This window comes from Kogia breviceps, chromosome 13 (genome assembly GCF_026419965.1).
Source record: "Kogia breviceps isolate mKogBre1 chromosome 13, mKogBre1 haplotype 1, whole genome shotgun sequence".
NCBI classification, from domain to species: Eukaryota; Metazoa; Chordata; class Mammalia; order Artiodactyla; family Physeteridae; genus Kogia; species Kogia breviceps.
In genome coordinates this window covers 49559318-49582447 of record NC_081322.1, presented here as the reverse complement: position 1 = coordinate 49582447, position 23130 = coordinate 49559318, and the positions used below count along the sequence as shown (strand labels likewise).

Sequence of the window (23130 nt, the reverse complement as noted above, 5' to 3'; positions counted from 1 at the left end):
TAGTTCACTGCTGACTTCAAATATTTGCAAGCAGGATCAGCACTACCTGTTTTTCGAGACTTGAGGTTTGAGCACTGTTGAGGTTTTAGAGCTCTCTGCACTTTGCAACAAAGCAAGCAACTGTCTGAACCACTAAAAAATACATCTTTGCATTATAGCTCAGCTGACTACTGTTTGGGTTGTTGGGGAATTCTCTTTGCTCTCCAGTCATGTGATAGGATTTTTGTACCACAGAAATCTCTCTCTGTCTGGAATGTCTCTGAAAGATTTCCCTCAGCAATCCTGCCATGCCTCCAACCCTTGGAAGGTGAAAGTCTATAGTGCCTCAAGTTCATTTCTCTCAGATCTCCTGAACTGTTCCCTCCACCTTCAAAGGAAGAGTGCCATGTCTCTGGGGAGGCTCCACACATCTCAGGTGGAATCTCTTTTAGCTCTCCTGCTCCACACCTCAGGCTTTGGTATACTACATGCCCAGCACTAGACACAGACCCATGAAATATAGTTTGCAGGTATACCTAGAACTGCTCTGTGGCTGGGGTCCTTTAGAATTAAAATCTGCCATACCAGCTCACATGTGGACAGTAAAACCTAAAGTTTTGGCTGCTTTTTTTTTTTTTTTTTTTTAAACCTCTCTGTGGATTCCTTCTCTTGTCACTCTGCCATGAATGAGAGAAGCTGTGAATCTTTTCTGTCTTACAAAGGGAATTTTCTGTAGTTTTATACATTTAGGTCTCTATTCTTCCTTAGCTTTCTGGTAGGTTCATTAAAAAAATGATTTTATATGTTTTTTGTTGGTAGAGTGAGACTGATGGTCTTTTGTGATTTACTATATGCTAAATAGAAGCGGCTCTACAGTTTTTGATCAGTATCTCAAAGCTTCAGTTTCCGTATCCATAAAATGACCTAAATGATGGTTATAAGGCTTATAGATGATGTAGTTGTGTTGTACATTCTCATTTCCTTTCTCTTTCTCCTTTGGAGGGTACTTGCAATGGTGCATAGCGTGGTCATAAAATCAAACAAACTCACTATGCATTATTTCTTTCTTTCTCCCTCATTTAAGTGTTCTTCTCTGTCAATAATTATCCAAGTTAAATGGACTGGCTTTTCACCTGTTGCTTCAGAAAAATCTCACTCATCCTGGAATATACTACTTTTATTCAGAGCCAGAAGTAAATTAAAGGCCAACCCTAGAAAAGTCACATACAGTTAAATACTGTCTCTCAAATATCAACTAGATTGGCATTTTAATGAAACCACCTTGGAGCACATAAAATGATCAATATATATTAGTAAACAATTTTTATTTAATAGTCATCCTCTTTTTTTTGGGGGGGGGGGGGTTCGCGGGCCTCTCACTGCTGTGACCTCTCCCATTGTGGAGCACAGGCTCTGGACGTGCAGGCTCAGCGGCCATGGCTCACGGGCCCAGCCACTCCACGGCACGTGGGATCCTCCCGGGCCAGGGCATGAACCTGTTTCCCCTGCATCAGCAGGCGGACCCTCAACCACTGCGCCACCAGGGAAGTCCCATCCTCATTTTTTTAGGGAGGAAATTTGAGTCACAGAGATATTAAGTTGACCTGCTTAAGGATGGAATGTAACCATGGTAGAAACCATCCTTGAATGTAATTTGACTGTTCTGAATCCCACAGCAGTCATCTAAACCATGCTGCTAATTTCTACTGATTTGGGATTCCTGGAACCTACTTCCATGCCACTTTCTATCTTTTACAAAAGAGATAAAAAATATATATACTAAACTGACTTCATTCTTTTGTATTAAACATTAATAAAAATGCCACAAGAGTGAAGAAAACCATATGTAAATGACACTGAGCTATAGAAAAAGACAGGATCTATTTGGCTGATGGGCATATTCCTGCACTGATATTGGCTAAAATTATCTCTATTTCTCTCTCTGATCCACTCTTCTCAGACATATTAACAGCGGTAAACCTCCCCTGGAATCCAAAATCCAAATGCTGGAAAATGCCCCTGGGTTATCCCTCATATTCTGCTTTCTAAGCAAAAATAATATATTTTTTTGAATGGATATTCTGGTTATACCACAGCTAAACTGACTCAAGTACTTTAGTTTACATGATGCCCTAAAGGATTATTACTGATGTCAATTATGTGATCACAAACTGTGTTTACAGCCATAAAGAAAGCTAGGCTTGGGTAGTATTAATAGCCCTACTAATTACACTACTATAAAAGGTTTATGGATGATATAAATTTCTACATTATTACTCCAATGTTTGGTGGTGGCGTTCTTCCAGAGGAAGGTATCACAGGGCCCATTTGTTTTCCCTTCTTTGCACTAATTCGTGAGGAGATGAAAACAACAGACTGAGTTAAAGAAAGAAGGAAGGAGTCCACTGGGACTTACTCTTACACTGCAGAGGGATCATTATCATTTCATGTTTTTATTTTAGGGTTTAAAACTTATTTCATCTTGCCCATAAACATGTGAAAGGATGCTCATTTCACTGGTAATTAAGGAGAGGAAATTTAAAACAATAAGTATTTTTCACTGTTCAGATTGAAAAAAAGTTACTGATAATATCAAATGTCAATAAGTAAGTGGGAAAAGAGTTACTCTCAAATACTGTTAGTACACTTTTGAACTGGTAATACCTTTTGGAGAGGACAGATTCGGTGATATTTATCAATATTTAAAATGCCTCTTGACTCAGCATTTAAATTTTTAAAAATCTAAACTATGAAATACTCTCAGATGTATTTAAAGATATATCTACAGGGCTTCCCTGGCGGCGCAGTGGTTGAGAGTCCGCCTGCCGATGCAGGGGACACGGGTTCGTGCCCCGGTCCGGGAAGATCCCACGTGCCACGGAGCGGCTGGGCCCGTGAGCCACGGCCGCTGAGCCTGCGCGTCCGGAGCCTGTGCCCCGCAACCGGAGAGGCCACAGCAGTGAGAGGCCCGCGTACCACAAAAAAAAAAAAAAAAAAAAAAAAAAAAAAAGATATATCTACAAGGTTGTTTCTTGTAAATGGATGGAAATGCAAAATTGGCAACAATCTGTATGACCAGTAATTGTGAGTTTATCAATACTATCGTAGCAATTAAAAATGATTAGGTAAATATACATGTACTGAGATGGAAAAATTTCCAGTATATATTAAGTGAAAAAACCAAGTTTCAGAACAATATGTACAGCTCCTAGCATTTACATGAAAAACACATTATAATTATGTACATGAATGCATATGCATAGATAATTGCTATGAATGGCAAATAACAAAATTTTACAAAGATTTCCTTTGAAGAAGAGAGTGGCATTTATGTGGTGGGTGAGAAGCGCTATCTCTTTTTTTAAAAAAAATATTTATCTCTATATTTGCAATGTTTATCAATGTTTGTAATGTTTATATTCATGTATTACTTGAGTAATTTAAAAATACAAATACATTTTATAAATGGTTATAACATTGTCATCTCAAATATTGTCTGAGTCTCTTGAGCTTTCATGGTTTCTTCTTAGTATTTAGCAGTTTTTATGAAGTATACATCTGTCTTAGAAGTACTCCAACAAAGATCTTTGATCAGAAGATTTTTTATTAAGGAGATCTTCCAATTTATTTTAACTTTCAACAAAAGTGAAATGATTTTATTTTATTTTTTAAATTTTTATTGGAGTATAGTTGATTTACAATGTTGTGTTAGTTTCAGGTGCAGAGCAAAGTGAATCAGTCATACATATACCTATATCCACTCTTTTTTTAGAATCTTTTCGCATATAGGCCATTACAGAGTATTGAGTAGAGTTCCCTGTGCTATAAAGTAGGTCCTTATTAGTTATCTATTTTATATATAGTAGTGTGTATATGCCAATCCCAATCTCCCAATTTATCCCTCCCACCTCCCCCATGCTCTGGTAACCATAAGTTTGTTTTCTACATTTGTGACTCTACTTCTGTTTTGTAAATAAATTCTTCTGTACACTTTTTTTAGATTCCACATATAAGCAGTATCATATGATATTTGTCTTTCTGTGTCTGACTTCAAAGTGAATTGATTTTAATTGGAAGTTCTATATTAAGAGATGAACTGATTTTTTTTTTTTTTTTTTGCTGTGCCACATGGCTTGCGGGATCTGGGATCTTAGTTCCCAACCAGGGATAGAACCTGGTCCACAGCAGTGAAAGTGCCAAGTCCTCACCACTGGACCTCCAGGGAATTCCAGAACTGAATTCTTTGAGTTTAGCGATAATGCTGTGTACAGAGTACAGTATGAACCAAAGTTACATCTTCTGAAACTAGTACCTAAAATATTAAGTTTATTTTTTTACATTAGGATCAACGTCTCCTGCTCTAAAACCCAAGGCAACTTGGCTTGCACTTCAGAAGACACCCTACTCAGAAAACAAAAATTAGTTATTATATCTTTGGTCTCCTTTCCTCAAGTAGATGGGCATATTAGAAAGCAGAAATAGTAACATTCTAGTATCTTGATTTTGAGTCTCTTCGAATCCTTGTTAAAAGACCGTATTTCAGTTTACAAAATGAAGCTGGAAAGTAGATGTTGATTTTAATTGACATGGAAAATAGTCACCTTTTATTAACCAATTCCTCTCCCAACTATTTTTAAAAATCCTGGTTTCAATAAAAGTCACAAATAAACAAGGATTTACATGATCATCCAAAGCCTGGTTGACTGCTGCACTTTAGCTTAGCATAAATAAAGTTTTAAAAGAGAGATTACAGTGATGAAGATGTGGCAGATGTCAGAGACAGAGAGCTGTTCAGGGGTGGCAGCGGCGGTCCAGGTGAGAAGGAATGCTAGGCAGTGCTAGGGTTGATGGGGATGGAGAGAGGGCATCTGAAGGAGTCTCATCAAGTGCTGGTACCCAGTGGGTTCAATAAACATTTGTGAAATTTAACTGAAGACAACTTTGTACCATCAATATACCCCACAATCAAATGAAACTTCAACCCCAGAGATGATGAGACTTTTCTAAGTTAGTTGCTGGCTGTGTTTAAACTTTAACCTTGGGAGCTGCATCGACACACATGGGATACCTGTGGCTAGAGATACGCTTGCTAAGGGGAGATACTCTTTTCTGGTTTTCAGGTGAAGCCATGAATAAATTGATTTAGATCAGGGATTTTGGTACAAGATTAAGAGGATGCAATAATGGTTTCTTCAAGGGAATTATAGTCATTGCTGTACTTAGTTGGATATTTATCTGTGTTATTTTCTAGAAATGAATTGGAACTACTGGAAATTGTACATATTGTAACTCTAGTTTACTCCTCTAGAATACTACAAAATGGAAACCTAACACCCTGAAAGAGATATGATGAATACGTGCTGAACGGAGCATGCGGCACACTAAGAAAATAAGATGAGCTAGTTGGTTGAAAGCAAGCGGTTGATATTTTGTCCTTCTTTCCCACCCCTTCACATACACTAAAGGTCCAGTGAGTGGTTGGCAGCCTTTTCCCTTTGTTAGGTACTAGAATAAAGGCTATGAACTCTGATATCCTCCCTTGTATTATTACTTTTCATTTTATAACATTAAATTATTGTGGTTTCTATTTTATGGTTGTTAGAAACTTGGGAGGAGCTTAAATTCATGTAACAGTCAGTGCTAAAGGTACATTCCTAAATCACCAGAAAGGTAAAGACTTCTTAAAAGGATAAAGCCAGAAAAGCAAAGGGCTATTTTCCACTACATCAAGGGGCCACTTAAGTCAGGCAAAAAGACATAAATCTGTGATCCATATATAACCTGCCTGTAAGAGGAGAAGAGACTTTTGAGGGTCTTAGGAGCCACTAATAATCATGAAAATACCAACTGCTCTAGCTCATAGACGCCTAGCAGCCAGGAAGTTGCCACAGCCAAGTCTAATTAAAGGAGGTGGGTGATGTCTGTGCTGTGTTCTCCCAGGAGACAGCATGGGGGGTGGTGCAAGGACTGGGGGAACAGCTGCCACTCTTCTGAATGCAAAGTCAAGGTCCTGGAGCAAGGGCTGTGCCCCGTCAAAGGCCAAGAGGAAGGCCGTGAAACAGCAATCATTGATTCTAACTGCTTGGACTGAATCCTTCTGCTGTGAATAATTGGGAAAGGGTGGCTGGATGGAGCAAAGAGTGATAAAAAGGATAGCAGAGAAGTAAATTCTTTTGCAATGGAGATTTGGTGGTGATAAGGGAAAGCTGTGGGGGGGGGGCGGGTGGCTCAGATCTGTACTCTTGCAATGACAGGGACTGTTTACTCTCCTCCTCTTGTCTGTGAGCTTAGAAGGGGTGTCAGAAGGGAGATCATCTTCACTCAGTTAGGTATCTTTCACACCTGGTAGTACAGTGCCTAACAGAACAAGGCCCTCAAGAAGTGTTTGCTGACTTAATGAATGAAATAATGTATGAAAGAATACATAAAGGAGGAATGAGCAATTGAGGAAACTAAGATAAACTTAGATAAGAGAAAGTTGAATAGACGTAATCAGGTCAGAGTGTTCTAGAAGGTTCTGTATGAAGTAATCATGGGCAGAACTAAAACTATAAACCTCTGTAGGCTAGGGAGAATTTGAATCTTTGGCTTGTACACCAGGTTGATTCCTTCAGTTAAGAGACACTGAGTATAGGAACACATCGACTTTCCTGTCAGATATCTAAATTAGTCAACATATCTGATGCCAAAACAAGAGAAATCAGGGATTGAGATCTATTAGGTTTCCATATAGTAAACAACTTACAATTTTTAACAGTGCAGAGACTTCTACATTTATGCCACTTATATAAGCTCTGCCCACACATTTCTCTGTGAAAAAGAAATTACCAAGTTCCTTAACTTTATTTATAGAAGTTGAGTTCTTGCTTGCTCCTGAGTGATTTTAGTTTCTTTTAGTCTGACAAAAGTGTAAAATCAATAGTTTGCTTAAAGCTGTGCTATAATGGTCCTGAGTTTAACACAGCACAGCTGGAAATTTTGACCTCCGCGAATGACATTCACTAAGCCAAAAGTTGAATTGTACTTGTAGGTATAGAACTAGCTGCTTTGAATTTGGTGAGGCCCTAGTAGTCCATTGAGTTTGTCTGCAGTGTGTTCTTCTTGTTGAAAGATGGCTGAATGATGGCTCCGCGATCTGTGACAGCCTTTCCCCTTCTTAGCTAGAGAATGACACACTGGTGGCCTACACTTCCCTGGCTGTGTAGCCCCCAGTGCTTTGTGCTCTCTCTGGGTATTTAGCAGTTCTTTTTCATCTTGGACTATTTTTATTTTTTCCTATTGTCACCCTGATCTTATTTTTCAACTTTAAAATTGAAACAATATTCTTACCCTGTCAAAAAATGGGAGCGAGATTCCCTCTTTCCCCTTCTGATTTCGTGTAGTTTGGACCATTTGAGTGAAGTTATGCTTGAAAGTTGAAGGGGGGGTCTGGCTCCTTCTGAACAGATGCTGGGTGCCCATGGTCTCCCACCACGTAGCTTCCTCAGGCAGGAGGGAGCCCCACTCTACATGCTGCGGGGGAAGGACTTGGGCTCAGGCATTTCAGAATTAGTCCTGCTCTAGTAGAATAATTATATCAATGAATTTCCTCATTCACAATGGACACCGTAGGTAAGAAAACATCTAAAATGTCTCTCCTTTTTGATCTCTCTGTAAATCATACCAGTGCCTACTCTGACATCCAGTAACAGGTTAAGGAGAACATAAGTGCTGGGATATGGCTAATGAATTTCAGGGTCCGCATGATAGAACTGATTCAAATTAAGGGGTACATGTGTAAAATTCAACTTTCTGGGGAGGAAAATCAAGCATTTATTAAGCAAATCTAATTCCAATGATGGCAGATTATATTCATTGAATGCTTTTTATATGTCTGACACTGTGCTAGGAGTTTTCCACATGTATTACCTCACTTGGTCCACATGAAAGCTGTAAGGCAGTTACTATTATTATCCTGACTTGTGAAATGAAGAAATACAACACAGGCAAGTTAAACCAGGATGACTCAATGGCTCTTGAATTTCTATTGAACTGAGAAACAGAAAAAGTCTAGATCCTAATTTTAAAGTTACATTTTAATTTAGTGAACATAAATAATAATTCCCAAATATGATTTTTAAGGGTAGACATTTTCTTAGACAAGACTAATTAGGCAGTTAAAGGTAAAATAAAGTAATATTCATGTTCTTTCACACAAAGACATATCAAATAGTAAAAAATGGTCACAAACAAATTTTGATCATATTTTCTTTTATCTAGAAGTAATTTCTTTTATATTTTTTCCTCACATAGGTCACTGAAGGGGCCCAGTCACTCCAACTTGTAGTGAGAACCCACCATTTGCAAGAATCACATTTAAATTTGGTGAGTTACACATTCTTCTTCCTGGTCCTCAAAAACTCAGAAATGGAAACCAATGAAACCAGACAGTCAAAATATGCATGGACAGGGAACTCGGATCTAAAGATAATCACAATGATCTAAAGATAATCACAATGCAATTCTAATCCTGTGAAGAAAAAAAAAGTTTGCTTCATTGTTTTATTCCTGCCCCCCGCCCCAAATCTCATACAGCAGACTGCAATAGTGTCTGCAAGATGGCTAACTGCTGAGTCTTTGATTTAATGAAAACTTAGGGAAAGCAATTCAATTCACTGCAGGGACTGCTTTGTTCTTCCATTATGATTCTTTTTTAATGAGAAAGATGACTGTAAGGATAAACTCTATTCCTCTGAATTTTTACACTAATTACATACAAAGCACTATTTTGGCAGAAGGGGACTTATCTCCTTCAGGCAATATAGTTATCATCTTGTAACCACCCTTCAATCTCCCACAAGAATGCTGGAGCTTGTGCCAAGAATGAGTATTGCTCTATGCCAGCTCTCAGCATGGATAGATGAATGCTTAAAGATTTCCAGAATTAACCGTCAACACAGACTCCAGATAAAACAGGAAGACAATCCCTCCCTCCATGCTTATATGCTGTTTGGAAAAGAAGAATCAGAAGGGCATCCATTAATGAAGTATTTGGCATGGGGAATGAGGGAGGGCCAGGTGTATAGTGTGTGTGTGTGTGTGTGTGTGTGTGTGTGTGTGTGTGTGTGTGTGTGTGTGTGTGTGTGTGTGAGAGTTTATGTAAGGATTCATTAAAAGAAAATGGTGTTGCATATTCATGTCATTTTTCTTCAACCTAAAAGTCATTTATTGTGCTAAGTGATATTGAAAGTTCTGGCTAAGGAATCACTCTATTTGAGATTCAGTCACTTTAGCACAAACAGTATATGCACTATTAGGTACTGTAAATTTGGTTAAGACTGTGGGAGACTTGACTTGGTGCAGATTCACCCTGTAAGCACTGCATATGTATGGAATTTATGTATTTTTACATTATTTAATGGATTGTGAGCTTGATAAATAATAATTCATGTCCCACGAGCAAGTTCTTTAGAGTAGGCACATTTTCTGGGGTTGGAGGAAACTGTACTCATTCTTGCAGCCTGAAATCATGCCACAATGAAGTAGGAAGTTTTAATGGCATTTCCTAATATCCATAAGTGACTGAGGGAATAGATACACATTGGAAACTCTGAGCCCAGTGATACGTTATTTCATCATGGCAGCCATCGAGTGAGAGCAGACAGTCAGTTCTCTTTCTTTTTTTTTTCCTTTGGTCAAGTGTGTTAAAGTATAATGTATATGTAATAAAAGGCACCCCTTTAAAGTGTACAGTTTGAAGGATTTTGACAAATGTATATAGTCATGTAACCTCTACAGCAATCAAGGTATACAGAACATTTTCATTACCCCAAAACTTCCCTTGTGTCCCTCTGCAGTCAACACCCCACTCCCCACTCTAGCAACCATTGATCTATTTCCTGACCTTATAGTTTTGCCTTTTTCAGAACATCACATTACTATGCATTATGTAATTATACAGTGTATAAGCTTTTGTGTCTGGCTTCTTGCACATAGCATAATGCTTTTGAGATTAATCTATATCATTGCATGTATCAGTAGCGTTTTCCTTTTATGGCTGAGTCATACTCCATTGTGTGCATTTACCACAGCTGTTTTTCTCCTTTCACAAATTGATGAGCTTTTGGGTTGGTTACAGTTTGGGCTATGAATATGAATAAAACTGCAATGGACATTTGCGTATAGTTCTTTGTGTGGATATTATGTTTTCATTTCTCTTCACAGAATGTGATTGATGGGTTACGCGGTAAGTGGATGTTTAACTTTATAAGAAACTGCCAAGCCATTTTCCAACGTGTCCGTATCGCTTTGCTTTCCCAGCAGCAGTATATGAGAGTTCCAGTTGCTCCATATACTGGCAGGCAGTTTTGCTAGAAATGGATTTTAATTTTCTCCTTTGATCTTCTCTAACAATTTCCCAGCATGGTTTGTGTAAAAATCCCTTCACCCCCACCCGCTGCCTCACCTTCTCTTCTCCCTTCCCCAACATAAGCATAATTCCCATGGAGTATCCACCAAGGTTCATTTCAGAAATCACTGAGGTATAGCCTTTCTATACTATGGGTGATAAAACTCTCCAATCATACGTATCAAGTAAAAATAAATGCAACATGACAAGGAACAGGAATGGAGGTTTGCCAAGTAATTTCCCACAAGGGAGATGTTCTAATAGGCTCCAGTGACTATTACCTCACCAGACGTAGGTAAGTGACAGTAATAGCTCCCCCATGACTCTCAAGGGAGTTACAATTCAGTATTTACATTTTTCAAGTCCTTCCTTATCCAACCATCTAAGAATCCCTTCTCTGTGATTTAGTCAAGGTTATCAGAGAACTGGAAACTGAACTAGCTGTGTATGAGCAGAACTCAGGCTTCAACATACAAGATGGCCAAAAAACACATGAAAAGATGCTCAACAACACTAATTATTAGAGAAGTGCATATCAAAACTACAATGAGGTATCACCTCACACCAGTCAGAATGGCCATGATCAAAAAACATACAAACAATAAATGCTGGAGAGGATGTGGAGAAAAGGGAACCCTCCTACACTGTTGGTGGGAATGTAAATTGGTACAGCCACTATGGAGAATAGTATGCAGGTTCTTTAAAAAAAGAAAAATAGATCTACCACATGATCTGGCAATCCCACTCCTGAGCATATACCTGCAGAAAACCATAATTCGAAAAGATACATGCACCTTAACATTCGTTGCAGCACTATTTACAATAGCCAAGACACAGAAGCAACCAAAATGCCCATCAACAGATGAATGGATAAAGACGATGTTGTACATATATACAACATCACTGGAATAGTGGAATATGGAATATTACTCAACCATTAAAAAGAATGAAATCATGCCATTTGCAGCAACATGGATGGACTTAGAGATGATCATATGAAGTGAAGTAAGTCAGACAGAGAAAGACAAATATCATATGATATCACTTACATGTGGAATCTAAAAAAAAATTGATACAAATGAATTTATTTACAAAACAGAAACAGACTCACAGACTTTGAAAACAAACTCATGGTTACCAAAATGGAAACAGTGGGGGGAGGGATAAACTAGGAGTTTGGGATTAACAAATACACACTACTATATATGAAATAGATAATCAACAAGGACCTACTGTATAGCACAGGAAACTCTACTCAATATCCTGTAATAACCTATATGCAAAAAGATTCTGAAAAAGAATGGATACATGTATATGTATAAATGAATCACTTTGCTGTACACCTGAAACTAACACAAAATTGTAAATCAACTGTACTCTAATATAAAATAAAATTAAAAAACAAAACAAAACTGAGGCTTCTGCTCTGAGAAAATCCTGGATCCTGCTTTAACTCTTTTTACTGCTCTGGCCTGTGTTTTTGACTTCCTATGGTAAGCACCAAAGAAAATTCCAACAAAGGCAAGGGGCAAAGACTCACAGAGGCAGAGCCATACAAACAGAACTGGGGAGGTGAGATCTTCAGGGGATGCTAGGGTCTGACATACTGTGAAATGCCAGATACCTAAGTTTCCCAGACCTTGTGGTTTTCTGAGAGGCTCTATATTATTTCATATGAAGTCCATTTCACAGATATTTTAAATCTTGCAACATTGGTAATTGAGAATTTAGTCTGTGTAATTGTAAGAAGTATAGTGTTTCTGCAGAGAACAAACATGAAGCCTGCCTTACATTGGAAAAGGCAACAATTATCTTCTGATTAATGTCTCCCCAGCCACCATCAAAAGGAGCAATACTTTTTTGGTACAAATTCTGAGAAGAACATTCTTGTGGGGACTAGAGTACTGGGCCATGAGTTGCATCCAGCTATTGTGTGTAGACAAGGATGTCATCTTTATATATTTCTCTCACCAATCCTGCCCTACTTGAGTGCTCTGGATGAAAAAAGAAGATAGTGGGTAAAAGGGATCAGGAGAGGGTGAGTGCTTGATATTCCTGAGCTGACTTAATGCCTTCAGCCTCCCCACTGAGAAATGAAATTTGAACCTAGACCTCTAGGATTTCTGTCTTCTGGAATTTAATGTTCAAACCGAGAATATTTCTCTTGAACAGTAAGGCGTGAATTTACTTTTCAGTATTCTCTTTGGAAAAAATCAAAGGGATTACACATGATGATATTTTTGAGTGTTCTGTGAGTACTATTAGTAAATTGTTTCATTTTCACACTCACCCAAAGAAATATATAAAAGATTCAACAAATATTTTAATGTGTATGTAAGAATTTGCTGGAATTCATGCAATACTCATCAAATTTTTAGCTGCAAGCTTGTCTTTTATTCAAAATTGGAAGAGCTTATAAAAATATCTTTCAGTGAAAAAGCAAAACTTGTAGAACCAGTCACCAGGAATATCTCTAATGATGCTCAACAGTGGCAACCTTTTCTTCTCTTTCTTTTGTATACAAAAAGAAGCAGGCATTTCTGATTCTATCCATGCGTTCATTACTGATACCCATTCTTTCCCTGCCATAATGACGTGAAGAAAACAAGGAACCAAAGTGTTTTCTTTTCACTCTCAACATCCTGGTTTTGCTCCACAATCCTTACCTCCCCCATCACTAAGCAACTTATTGATAAGGAAAACAAAAAGAAATTGGAGAGGCAAGAACTGAGAAAAACTGGCAGAAGAAAAGGAAGAAGAAATTATTGACTATTTAAAAATTGTGTGGTTGGGGCTTCCCTGGTGGCGCAGTGGTTGAGAGTCCACCTGCCGATGCAGGGGACACGGGTTCGTGCCCCGGTCCGGGAGGATTCCACATGCCGCGGAGCGGCTGGGCCCGTGAGCCATGGCCGCTGAGCCTGCATGTCCGGAGACTGTGCTCCGCAACAGGAGAGGCCACAGCAGTGAGAGGTCCGCGTACTGGTTTATATATATTCAGAAGTTAAAAACTGCCCAGAAAAGAACCATGTATATCTATTATTTAAGAACTGCTGAAAGTAGTTCTGGGAAGCAGCAGGATTCTTGTAATAATTGATAACAGAAGCTTATGGGCAAAAAGTTTGATGACATCATTTTTCTTGATAAGAAATATATCCTATTTCACCTTTGTTTTAAAAGCCTGTCACATTTCTTGCTTCTACATCCAAATGCAAGAACTGAGTGGTCTTTAGTTGTTCATACCCTTTGCTTTTTGTGTTTCTCTGCTTCCTGATTTCAGCTAGTATTACATGGAATTTTAAGAAAAAAGTAGGCATGAGGAAGAGGCTTCCCAGGCAAATCCGTAAGTTTTGGGAAGCTTCACTATACTTTCTTAATCATATGCCTGTAAGATAATAGAAATATATATATATATTGTTCTCTGCCCCTAGTTCCTGGCACAGAGCTCCTAAAACACTTGTAATTTCCTAAGTGAGAAGAACACTAGGAGCATATTTTGTTCTAATATTTGGTCTTTGACCCTAGTGCCTGACACAGAGCTCCTAAATCCCTTACAATTTCCAGGGAGATAGGAATTTCTTTTGTTTCTAATGAGGTGACTCTTGGTGCACTCCTGGATGGGGCTGGTCACCAGAAACACCAAGCTATGTTTAGAAGCCTGGAATTTTCAGCCGCCCTGCCTTCCCATTTTCTAGAGAGAGGAGAGGGGCTGGAAATGAAGTTAATGATCATGCCTACCTAATGGAGCCTCCATAAAAATTCCCAAAGCACGAAGTTTGGAGAGCTCTAGGGTTGGTGAACACGTGACATGGAGGTGCTAAGAGTGCTGTGCCCAGAGAGGGCCTGGGGGCTCCACGACCCTTTCCACACCTTGCCCTACTCACCTCTTCCATTTGAGCATACATCTATATCCTTTATCACATCCTTTTGTAATAAACTGGTAAACAGTAAGTAAACTGCTTTCCTGAGTCCTGTGAGATGCTCGAGCAAGTTAACCAAACCGAAGGAGGGTTCATGGGAACCTCTGATCTATAGCAGGTAGGTCAGAAGCACAGGTAATAACTTCTATCCATCTCCAGATAGAACTGTCAGAACTGAGTTATACTGTAAGACACCCAGCTGGTGTCACAGAATTGCATGGTGTGGGAAAAGCCCCACACGTCTGGTGTCAGAAGTATTGTGGTGTGGTGGTAGAGTGAGAGTAAAGGAGAAACACAAGAGGAGGACTACGTTTTTCTTTACAATTCCTGAAACCTTAATTTGTACATATAGCGTGAGTTTGGATTTCAGGCATTACTTCAATGGGTATGTGTGTGTATATATATATATATATATATATATACATATATATGTATATATATATATATTTTTTTTTCTGGCTGTGTTGGCTCTTCGTTGCTGCATGCGGGCTTTCTCTAGTTGCAGCAAGCGGGGGCTAATCTTCGTTGTGGTGTGTCGGCTTCTCCTTGCGATGGCTTCTCTTGTTGCGGAGCACTGGTTCTAGGCACGCAGGCTTCAGTAGTTGTGGCACGTGGGCTCAGTAGTTGTGGTGTACGGGCTCTAGAGCGCAGGCTCAGTATGTGGCGCATGGGCTTAGTTGCTCCACGGCATGTGGGATCTTCCTGGACCAGAGTTCAAACCCGTGTCTCCTGCATTGGCAGGCGGATTCTTAAGCACTGCACCACATTGTCTGAGTGACTTCCCCAAAGTGGTTACAACTAACCAAGTAACAGAAATTTAAATTTTATCTGAATTCTCAAATGTGATACGTTGTCATTGGAACTACTTTTTTGAAGTACATTTTTTTCTACAGAGTTGTATTAAAGAAGCTCTTTAGGAGAAACAGCAAGATTTTTTAAAATTTTAGAACCATCTGGAATAAAAAAACCTAGCTCCAATCACAAAGGGCTGCCTTAAAACTTGTTCTACAGTATACAATTTTTTTTAAGGAGGATGGTCTTTGTAGGAATCAATTTTTGGTCTTCTACAAATTTTTGTAGGAATCAATTAATAATCAGGGACAAATTCAAAACTCCAGTTTGAACTGGCGTTACACTGAAACTTATACTGCATTCTGTTGCTTCAGAGTCTTTGATCATTTGTTCAGTGCAAATCTGCTGAGGAGATTCACTTTAATTCTGAACTCAAATTTCCACAAGGCTTTTGTAATAACATCACCCTTAATGCTCTTGAAAGGCTTCCTGCATTTATCACATTGTGTTTACGTGTGACAATCATACATTTTATAATTAAATGATAAAGAAAGATTGTTAATTCCTGAGTCTAACTTATTGCTATTATGTGGCCTAAGGTGGTATCAAATGAATATGGTGGCCCTCTGGGGCCAGTGACATCTGTCTGTGCTGGAAGAATTGGGAAGTCTGGCATCTTGCTCAATCCTGACCTGCAGCGCTCCTGGCAGAGTACTTAAGAAGTACCTGGAAGGGAGGAGAAAATGTGGCCATGACAGCACTTCCCTCACACACATCACACTTTCCATCCTCTCCTCTTTGCTCTGTTCATTCCCTCTCAAATCTTGAGGTGCATGAGGAAGGAGATTATTATGTCTCTAGAACATGGCACTGAATCAGCCTATACAAAATTAATGTAATTACTATGTTGATTTCCAGATGTTAGCTTAATGCCAGCCTATTAAAACTTCTAAAGATGAAGCTTAAAACAAACAAACATTCTGAGTAAACACCCAAATAAAGACATGTCAGCATATTTAGTGATAATCTGAGGCAATGCAGAAATCTCTGGTTAGGGCATTTTAGAAACTGGTTCTCTCCATCACCAACTGCAATGACAATCAGAATTTTCTCAGGTCCTCTTCAGTCTTTTCCTTCCAAAGAGCCTCTGAATTCCTTGCTGCTTCTGGTCCTTGGCCTCTTTCCAGTTGTGCCTCTGCCCTGCGCACCCTCGGCATCCTCTCCCAGCACCGTTTACAGTCACATCCTCCTGACATCAGTGCTGTGCCTCACTAGACTTTGCCCCCAGGGCTGGTTTCTTATCCAGGGTTTTGAAATTCAAGGGGAAGGATCCTCCTTTTGCTCAAACCTGTCTCCCTTCCCTCTTCCTTCCTCCCCGGACCGCACATGGGTGGGTACAGTGGGCCATGAAGGCACCCAGCCCTGGCCTGGGAGGGGCCCCTACTCTTCCTAGTTCTGTAGCCTGGAGCAGGTTCCTGATGCTGGAGGAGCCTCTGATCTCTCATTTATAAAATTTTGGATAATAATTCTTATTTCCTTGGATTGAAGGAATAAAAGAGGTAATTCACATATGTAGTAGCTGGCACATTATAAAGCCTCAACAGAAGGTATTATTATTAACCTTGGGTCTTTTTCTACATTTAGTTTTTAAGCTTTTCTGTCTCTGCCTGTAACTGTGAAATTATTCTCTGTTTCTTAGAATAGCTTGATTTTATTTTTTTCCCTGATGAGAGTTTTTGTTAAATCTCTGGCCTCCTGGAAAGTAAGACTGACAAGAACCCAAAGACTAGTTTTAGTTCACCATCTTGTAGTCTAGACTGTTTGGTTCTAAAAATCTCTAGAGAACATAAATTCACCACTTCTGTGTGATTTTTTTTTTGGTTATATTAGAGTGTTACAAAATTGCTCTTCATTTAATCTTACTATCCTTAATTATATAATCCTTGTACGGGGCCTAAAATCATTCTATTCTTTAATAATTCTAAACTATTATTCAAGCTTTCATTAAGTGATTTTTTTTTTTTTTTTTTTTTTTTTTTTTTTGCGGTACGCGGGCCTCTCACTGTTGTGGCCTCTCCCGTTGAGGAGCACAGGCTCCGGACGCTCAGGCTCAGCGGCCATGGCTCACGGGCCCAGCCGCTCCGCAGCATGTGGGATCTTCCCGGACCGGGGCACGAACCCATGTCCCCTGCATCGGCCAGCGAATTCTCAACCACTGCGCCACCAGGGAAGCCCCCATTAAGTGATTTTTAAGTTGAGCTGCATAGCTCTCTCTTCTTGAATGACCAAACTGTACATTCCTCATGTTAACAGTCTCTCATAAGTAAACTTCTAAGTATATGCCTCCCCAGTTTCCTAATTCTCTGGAGTTCTTTCCTGGATTGTGGCACCAATGGTGAAATTGTGGGTATAACTGTTTAGATAATGCATTTGTAGCATTCAAAATCATTAGCTTCCAAATCCTACTGAGGAAATATAGCTGAGACTCAATGTCTATAACTTTTGTAGCCTGAGGTTTTATTTGAAATTTTACTCTTAAATTAATTATGCCTACTGATGTTAAATTTTAAAAAACAAACACCAATAACACCAATATTTCAGAAGTAAATGAAATTAGCTTTTCCAATACTTTAAACAAATCCCAAGTTAAACTAGAATTCAGTCTTAACTTGTTCATTTTTACTCTCCCTCTAAGATGAAATCTAGTCCTGGCCAAATCATTTTAATTAAGCAATATTACTCTGAAGGACAATCCAAATAAGGAAATGTAAAAATTCAATGCTGACATATGATTATTAGCAAAGTTTCTAAAGAGTATGACTCTTAGGATTGATGTATACGGCTATACACATATCTTTATTCATTATTATGGTATATAATTGTCTTCAAACCTATTAATGGCTACTTTTCAGTGCATATTTTATAGCTGACAGCTGCTACTGGGGGATTATTATTGGCTATTTCTGGGCCATAGGTATAATCATAAGTCTCTGAAGTATATCCTCCAGAGATATACCCCAAGGATTTCAACTACAATTGCCTTTTAATAAGTTTTTCTTGCACTGACTCTTGGAGGACGTGTTTCATTGTTTTGGCTCTTTTAAGTTTAGACAGAACATCTCACATGGCCATTTGTGGCAGCTTTCTTTTCCTTCTTTTCCCCTTTGTTATTACTAGAGTTGTTTGTGTTTACTATTTTTATCTTTCTCGTGACACTTTCCCAAGAACATATATTTGCCTGTAATCCCCTTGGATTTCTAAGGGCTAGCATTTGTTAAGACAGTTTCATCAGGCCTGTTCCAGGTTCCAGGGAAGCAGTCTATTTAGATTCACTGAGGGGTACAAGGAATGCTAACAGGAATTCAAATATAAGCAATTGTACATTTCTGCCTATACATGCATTTCCTACTTCCTGCTGAATTCACACAATTTATGCTTCTTAGTGATTTACCCACTTATTTTGTTTGCTGTATTACTGCAAAATAGAAAACTGAGATTTGGGGTTTTGAATTGTCTTATGACGCTGTAAGTGAAAAAAGTTGATCTGGCCATCACTCATCACTCTTGTAGATGTTGTTAAAAGAGAAACGAAGCTATATTCTTGGGATTTTGCATGCTTACCTTGTCTGACAGCTAGTGTGGTGGTATAGACCAAGAAGAGAAGGATGTAATTGAGGAAACTCTGGAAGACTGGTGTATTGGCATGGAAATCTTCTGACAGGTACTTGCTGGTCAAGCTAATTCCACAAATAAGGAGGGATAACACCTGGCCTAGAGCCACAGAGATTAACATCTCCCTGAGAAATAAAGAGAAACATAGCAAAGATCAGCAGAAAGTCCATTAGAACAATCACTTAAAATTTACTGAGCACTTGTGCCATTCACTAGGCTAAGTGCAATAAACAGTATTTCTTTTAATCCATTATAGCAATGCTACCTTACTGGGGTTTTGCAGAGGAAGAAACCAAAGTTTAGAGGGGTTAAGGAATTTCCTTACAGTCGCATAACTAGGAAGTGGCAAAGCTGAGATTTGAGACCAAATCTCTCCAAGTGATCCTGGCTTCTACCTACTGAGCCCTGGAGCTCTGGGGGGAAATTAACATCATCCTGATGCCACCATGGCGTGAACAAGTGTTCAGAAACCTGAGAGAGAACCTGAACACTGATGAAGCAGGACCATATTCCAACCTTGTCCTCAGGTTCTTGTACCAAAAAATGGAGACTTTTTTCTTCATAGACCGAAATCTTGGCTCTAGGAACACTTAGGTAAAGGGGCTATACAAACCCCTCATAATCTAAAAGGACTATCTCCTCTCCATTCCCAGATATCGAACAGTTTGCTCTAACAAGCACTAATAAGCACTAGTCTCTGCTGTCCTCTGCTCAAGTCGCAGTTGCTGACACATTAAAACTCTCATTCACGAAGGAAATTTAGTGACTGAGGTGGTACAATAAGACATTTCAAATTCTGTGAATATTTTCTATGGCTTTTTTAATAGGCACTGACCCTACAGACCACTGTAGTGGAGATTACAGGCAAGAGTCAAACGGTTCACTTTGCATATAAATAAAACGCCCATGTGGGCTTTATGGTCACATCCACTTGTATGCCCTGACACAAGACAAGCCCCTGGCTTCTGCAAAGCAGACTTCTGCTCTCCCCAGGAGTCTCAACTGACTTTCCTGGTTTATTTATTTAAAGAAAAAGCAACATAAAATAAGCAAAGAGTAGCATTTCTAAACAGAAAAGCGTTAGGCAGAGCATCTGCAGCATTGCATATTCCCTCCCCCATGGCAGATGTGAATCCATCTTTCTGGAAGGGGCACTGGGCCCCTGGTCAGGGTTCTGGGTGGATACCTTGGTGGTATCCTTCTTTTTTAAAAAGGCATCCATCACTCATTCCATTTGCTTCCATGAGGAGGAAAAATTGTGGCAATGCATGTGGACCTATGCAAAAGACTCTGCAGAGGTTAGTTAGCCTGTAACATATTGGCAGAGGCTGCCTTGGTAGATGGGTAGATTGCTCTGTTTCCAGGTACTGGCGCCAACCCTTCATTTCAACTCTCGTAAAGGTGTCAAAGGAGTCAAAGTGATATTTTTAAACATGTAAGTTTAAAACGTCAGTCTGTTGCTTAAAATCCTACCCTATAGATGATACCCTGTAGATGGTACCCGACAGAATGCAGTGATCTATGAGGCCTATGTTACACCATCTACAAAGATGTCTGCCAACATTTCCTTACATCCCTCTACATTCATTCTGCTTCTCCCAAAGGGAGGTGGGGTCTATTTTCCTTTTCCAGAAGCTGAGCTGGTCTTGTGACTTGCTTTGACCAATAGAAGGTAGGGGGAGAGATGTCATGTGACTTCTGGTCCTAAACCTTAAGAAGCTCTGTGGCTTCCATTTTCTGCCCTCTTAGGATACAGCTTCCATGTAAAGAACCAGAGTTAGACTACTGAATATTGAGAGGCTGTGTGAAAAGAAGAAGAGAGACCCAGCCAATCACTGCCTCCTCAGCTGAAGTACCAGACATGTGAGTGAGGATTGTGGATCCTCTGGCCCCAGTGGAGCAGCGCCAACCTGAGTCATGTGGAGCAGAGATGAACCATCCCCAGTGACTGCTATCCAGTTGGAGAACTGTGAGAAATAATCAATGGTTGTGTTGTTTTAGGGCATGAAGTTTGGGGTGGTTTGTTATGCAGCAGTAGATACTGAAACAAGGCCCTCAATACCCTCCCTCCACTCCTACAACCACAAAGCTCTGCCTCCTGCTTCCCCACTTTATTCCCCCATGAAGCCAGAGCTCCAGACCTACAGAGCTACTTGCACTTCAACAATGAGTCATGGTCTTCTTTGTTGGCATTCCTTTTCACATGTTATTATTTCCAGAATGTTCATCCCGACGTGTCAGTCTGACTCTTATTCATCTTTCAAGATTAGGCTCACACGTTATGTTACCCCCTTTAAAAAGTCCTCTCTGCCCTCTCTTCCCTGGGATGTAACTCCTTTACTTCCATATCATTGTACTATAATTATTGTTTTTACTGTGATGTTGGTATAATGTTCTTCACTATATTTAAGGCTGGGCAATAGCATTCAGAGGAAGTAGAAAATGGAGAGCTTCAAGACAGTGCAGAGGTAGACCTAGGCAACACTGAACAGTTTTGTTGAAATGAAAGGATGATTTTAAAAAGAAGAAGAAAGAAAAGCAGAAGTAAAGAGAGTACCAGATTTAACTCAAAAAGTTTTTAAGCCAGCCTAAGAGAAGTGTGATATCCACTAAGAAAAACCATGATAAAGAGTTGGTTTTAGTGTAAAGATAACAAACATTTTTGGTATATTGAATCTGAGCTGCCAAATGAACTTCCAAATGATCCAACAGTATTAGAATCATGGGATCAGAGTTGGATAGGGAGGTCAACCAGGAGAAAAATATGTGAAAGTTTTACTTATAAGAATGGTGGCTAAAGTACTGGAAACGGATGCTAACAACATGGAAGGAAGAAGAGGAAAGAAAATAAGAAGGCCTAGGAAGTCTTTGGAGAATCCCCAGATTGGGGTTAGGGAAGAAAGAAGAGGCACATCATTGGAGTTAGAAGTGGTGTGAAGGCTAAGGGGAAGACCAAGATAGTTCTTTATGTCAAGGAAACCAAGGGAACAGAGACTTTCATGGAGGGAACAGTTGTAATAGTGAATGTTGCTTAGAGGGCATGAAGAATGAGGACTGACAAAAGATGATTTGTAGTCACTGCCAGCCTTTGGAAGACCACTTTTGGCTGTGTGGAGAGTACCAGAGCAACACTTGGTAACATGGAAACAAAGGGAACAGAGAATTTCACAGAAAGGATAGTTAGTGGTGACTAATTGGACAGAAGTGGTGAGAAATAAAGGTGCTGACTTTGAAGAATTTTAAAGAATTCAAAGAATCCTTTGAAGAAGTTTGATCTAGTCACTACATAACATAAAAATAACAAAAATAGTTAAAATAATAATGTTTAAAATGATTAAAAATAATTTAGAGTGTATTCATGATTATCCTCTCATTGGGTCACTCTTACTTGCATAATAACCTACATGCTTAAGTGAAAGAGAAGTGGGGAGAGTTACAGCTCATATTACCAGAGAGTGGGTCCTGGTGCTGAGTATGTCTGCTGGAGAATGCTGTGTATGGAGTGTGTCTCCTTGGGTAAAGAAGGTCGACGACTACTGCTAGGACATGGTAATTCCTACAATTGCTTAAGTTACAACCATGGTATTTGAAACCTTGGCAATATCCTGAACAAAATCGAGCCACAAAAAAATGACAGAGTGCTTACATAAGAGAAAAAAAATTTAGTACTTCTGATGTATATGTGCCAATATGTTGAATACTACAAAACAGCCTTCACATTCCAGGCACTATGTATGCAAAGGTGAATAAGACATAGTCTTTGTCACTGGGGAACTACTAAACCAAGATTTTGGAGCTTAGTTCCCAAGTAACTTACTACAAAATGGACCCAGTTAAGATGAAATAGCAATAATAATTCATATTTAATAAGTTCTTTCTATGTGCCAAGTCCTAGGCTTATAAAGATTTATACATTCTGTCTTATTTAATCCTCATAATAACTTTACAAGGCAGATATTGTTATGGTTCCATTTGATAGATAAGTAAACCGATGCTTAGAGAGGTAAGCAGCCAGCCCAAGGTCACAGAGCTAGCAGGGGGAAGATTTGGATAGAAACTAAGTCATATGATTCCAAATCCCAACTTCCTAATTACTATGCTACACCATCATAATGCTGCCAAAAATATACTCTTTTCCCTCACAGAGGGCACACAACACAGTGCTAAACCTAAGTGGCTGGTTTCCAGAAATATTCTGGGGAAGGTGAAGACAAAACAATTCGTCCCAACTGACTGATGGAAAACTCTTCCACCTAGAAATCTGAAATGTGTGCCTTTCAACAGAGGTCAACACAAGCTTATCCTTGTTTCTTCATACAAAACAGCAAATCTGCTGTATTCAATTTCTGCTTTTAATTAGTGGCCGTGTCATTCAGCTGCTGC

At 39.3% G+C, this 23130-nt stretch overlaps 1 protein-coding gene across 1 annotated transcript in view; it reads right to left on the bottom strand.

Annotated features, from left to right (window-relative positions):
• SLC35F1 (solute carrier family 35 member F1) overlaps window positions 1-23130 on the bottom strand; it is a 434637-nt gene that overhangs the window by 175793 nt on the left and 235714 nt on the right. The window contains exon 2 of the mRNA XM_059083053.2: window positions 18697-18872. Coding sequence (XP_058939036.1) covers window positions 18697-18872 — 176 coding nt within the window. The remainder of the gene's footprint in view (window positions 1-18696; window positions 18873-23130) is intronic.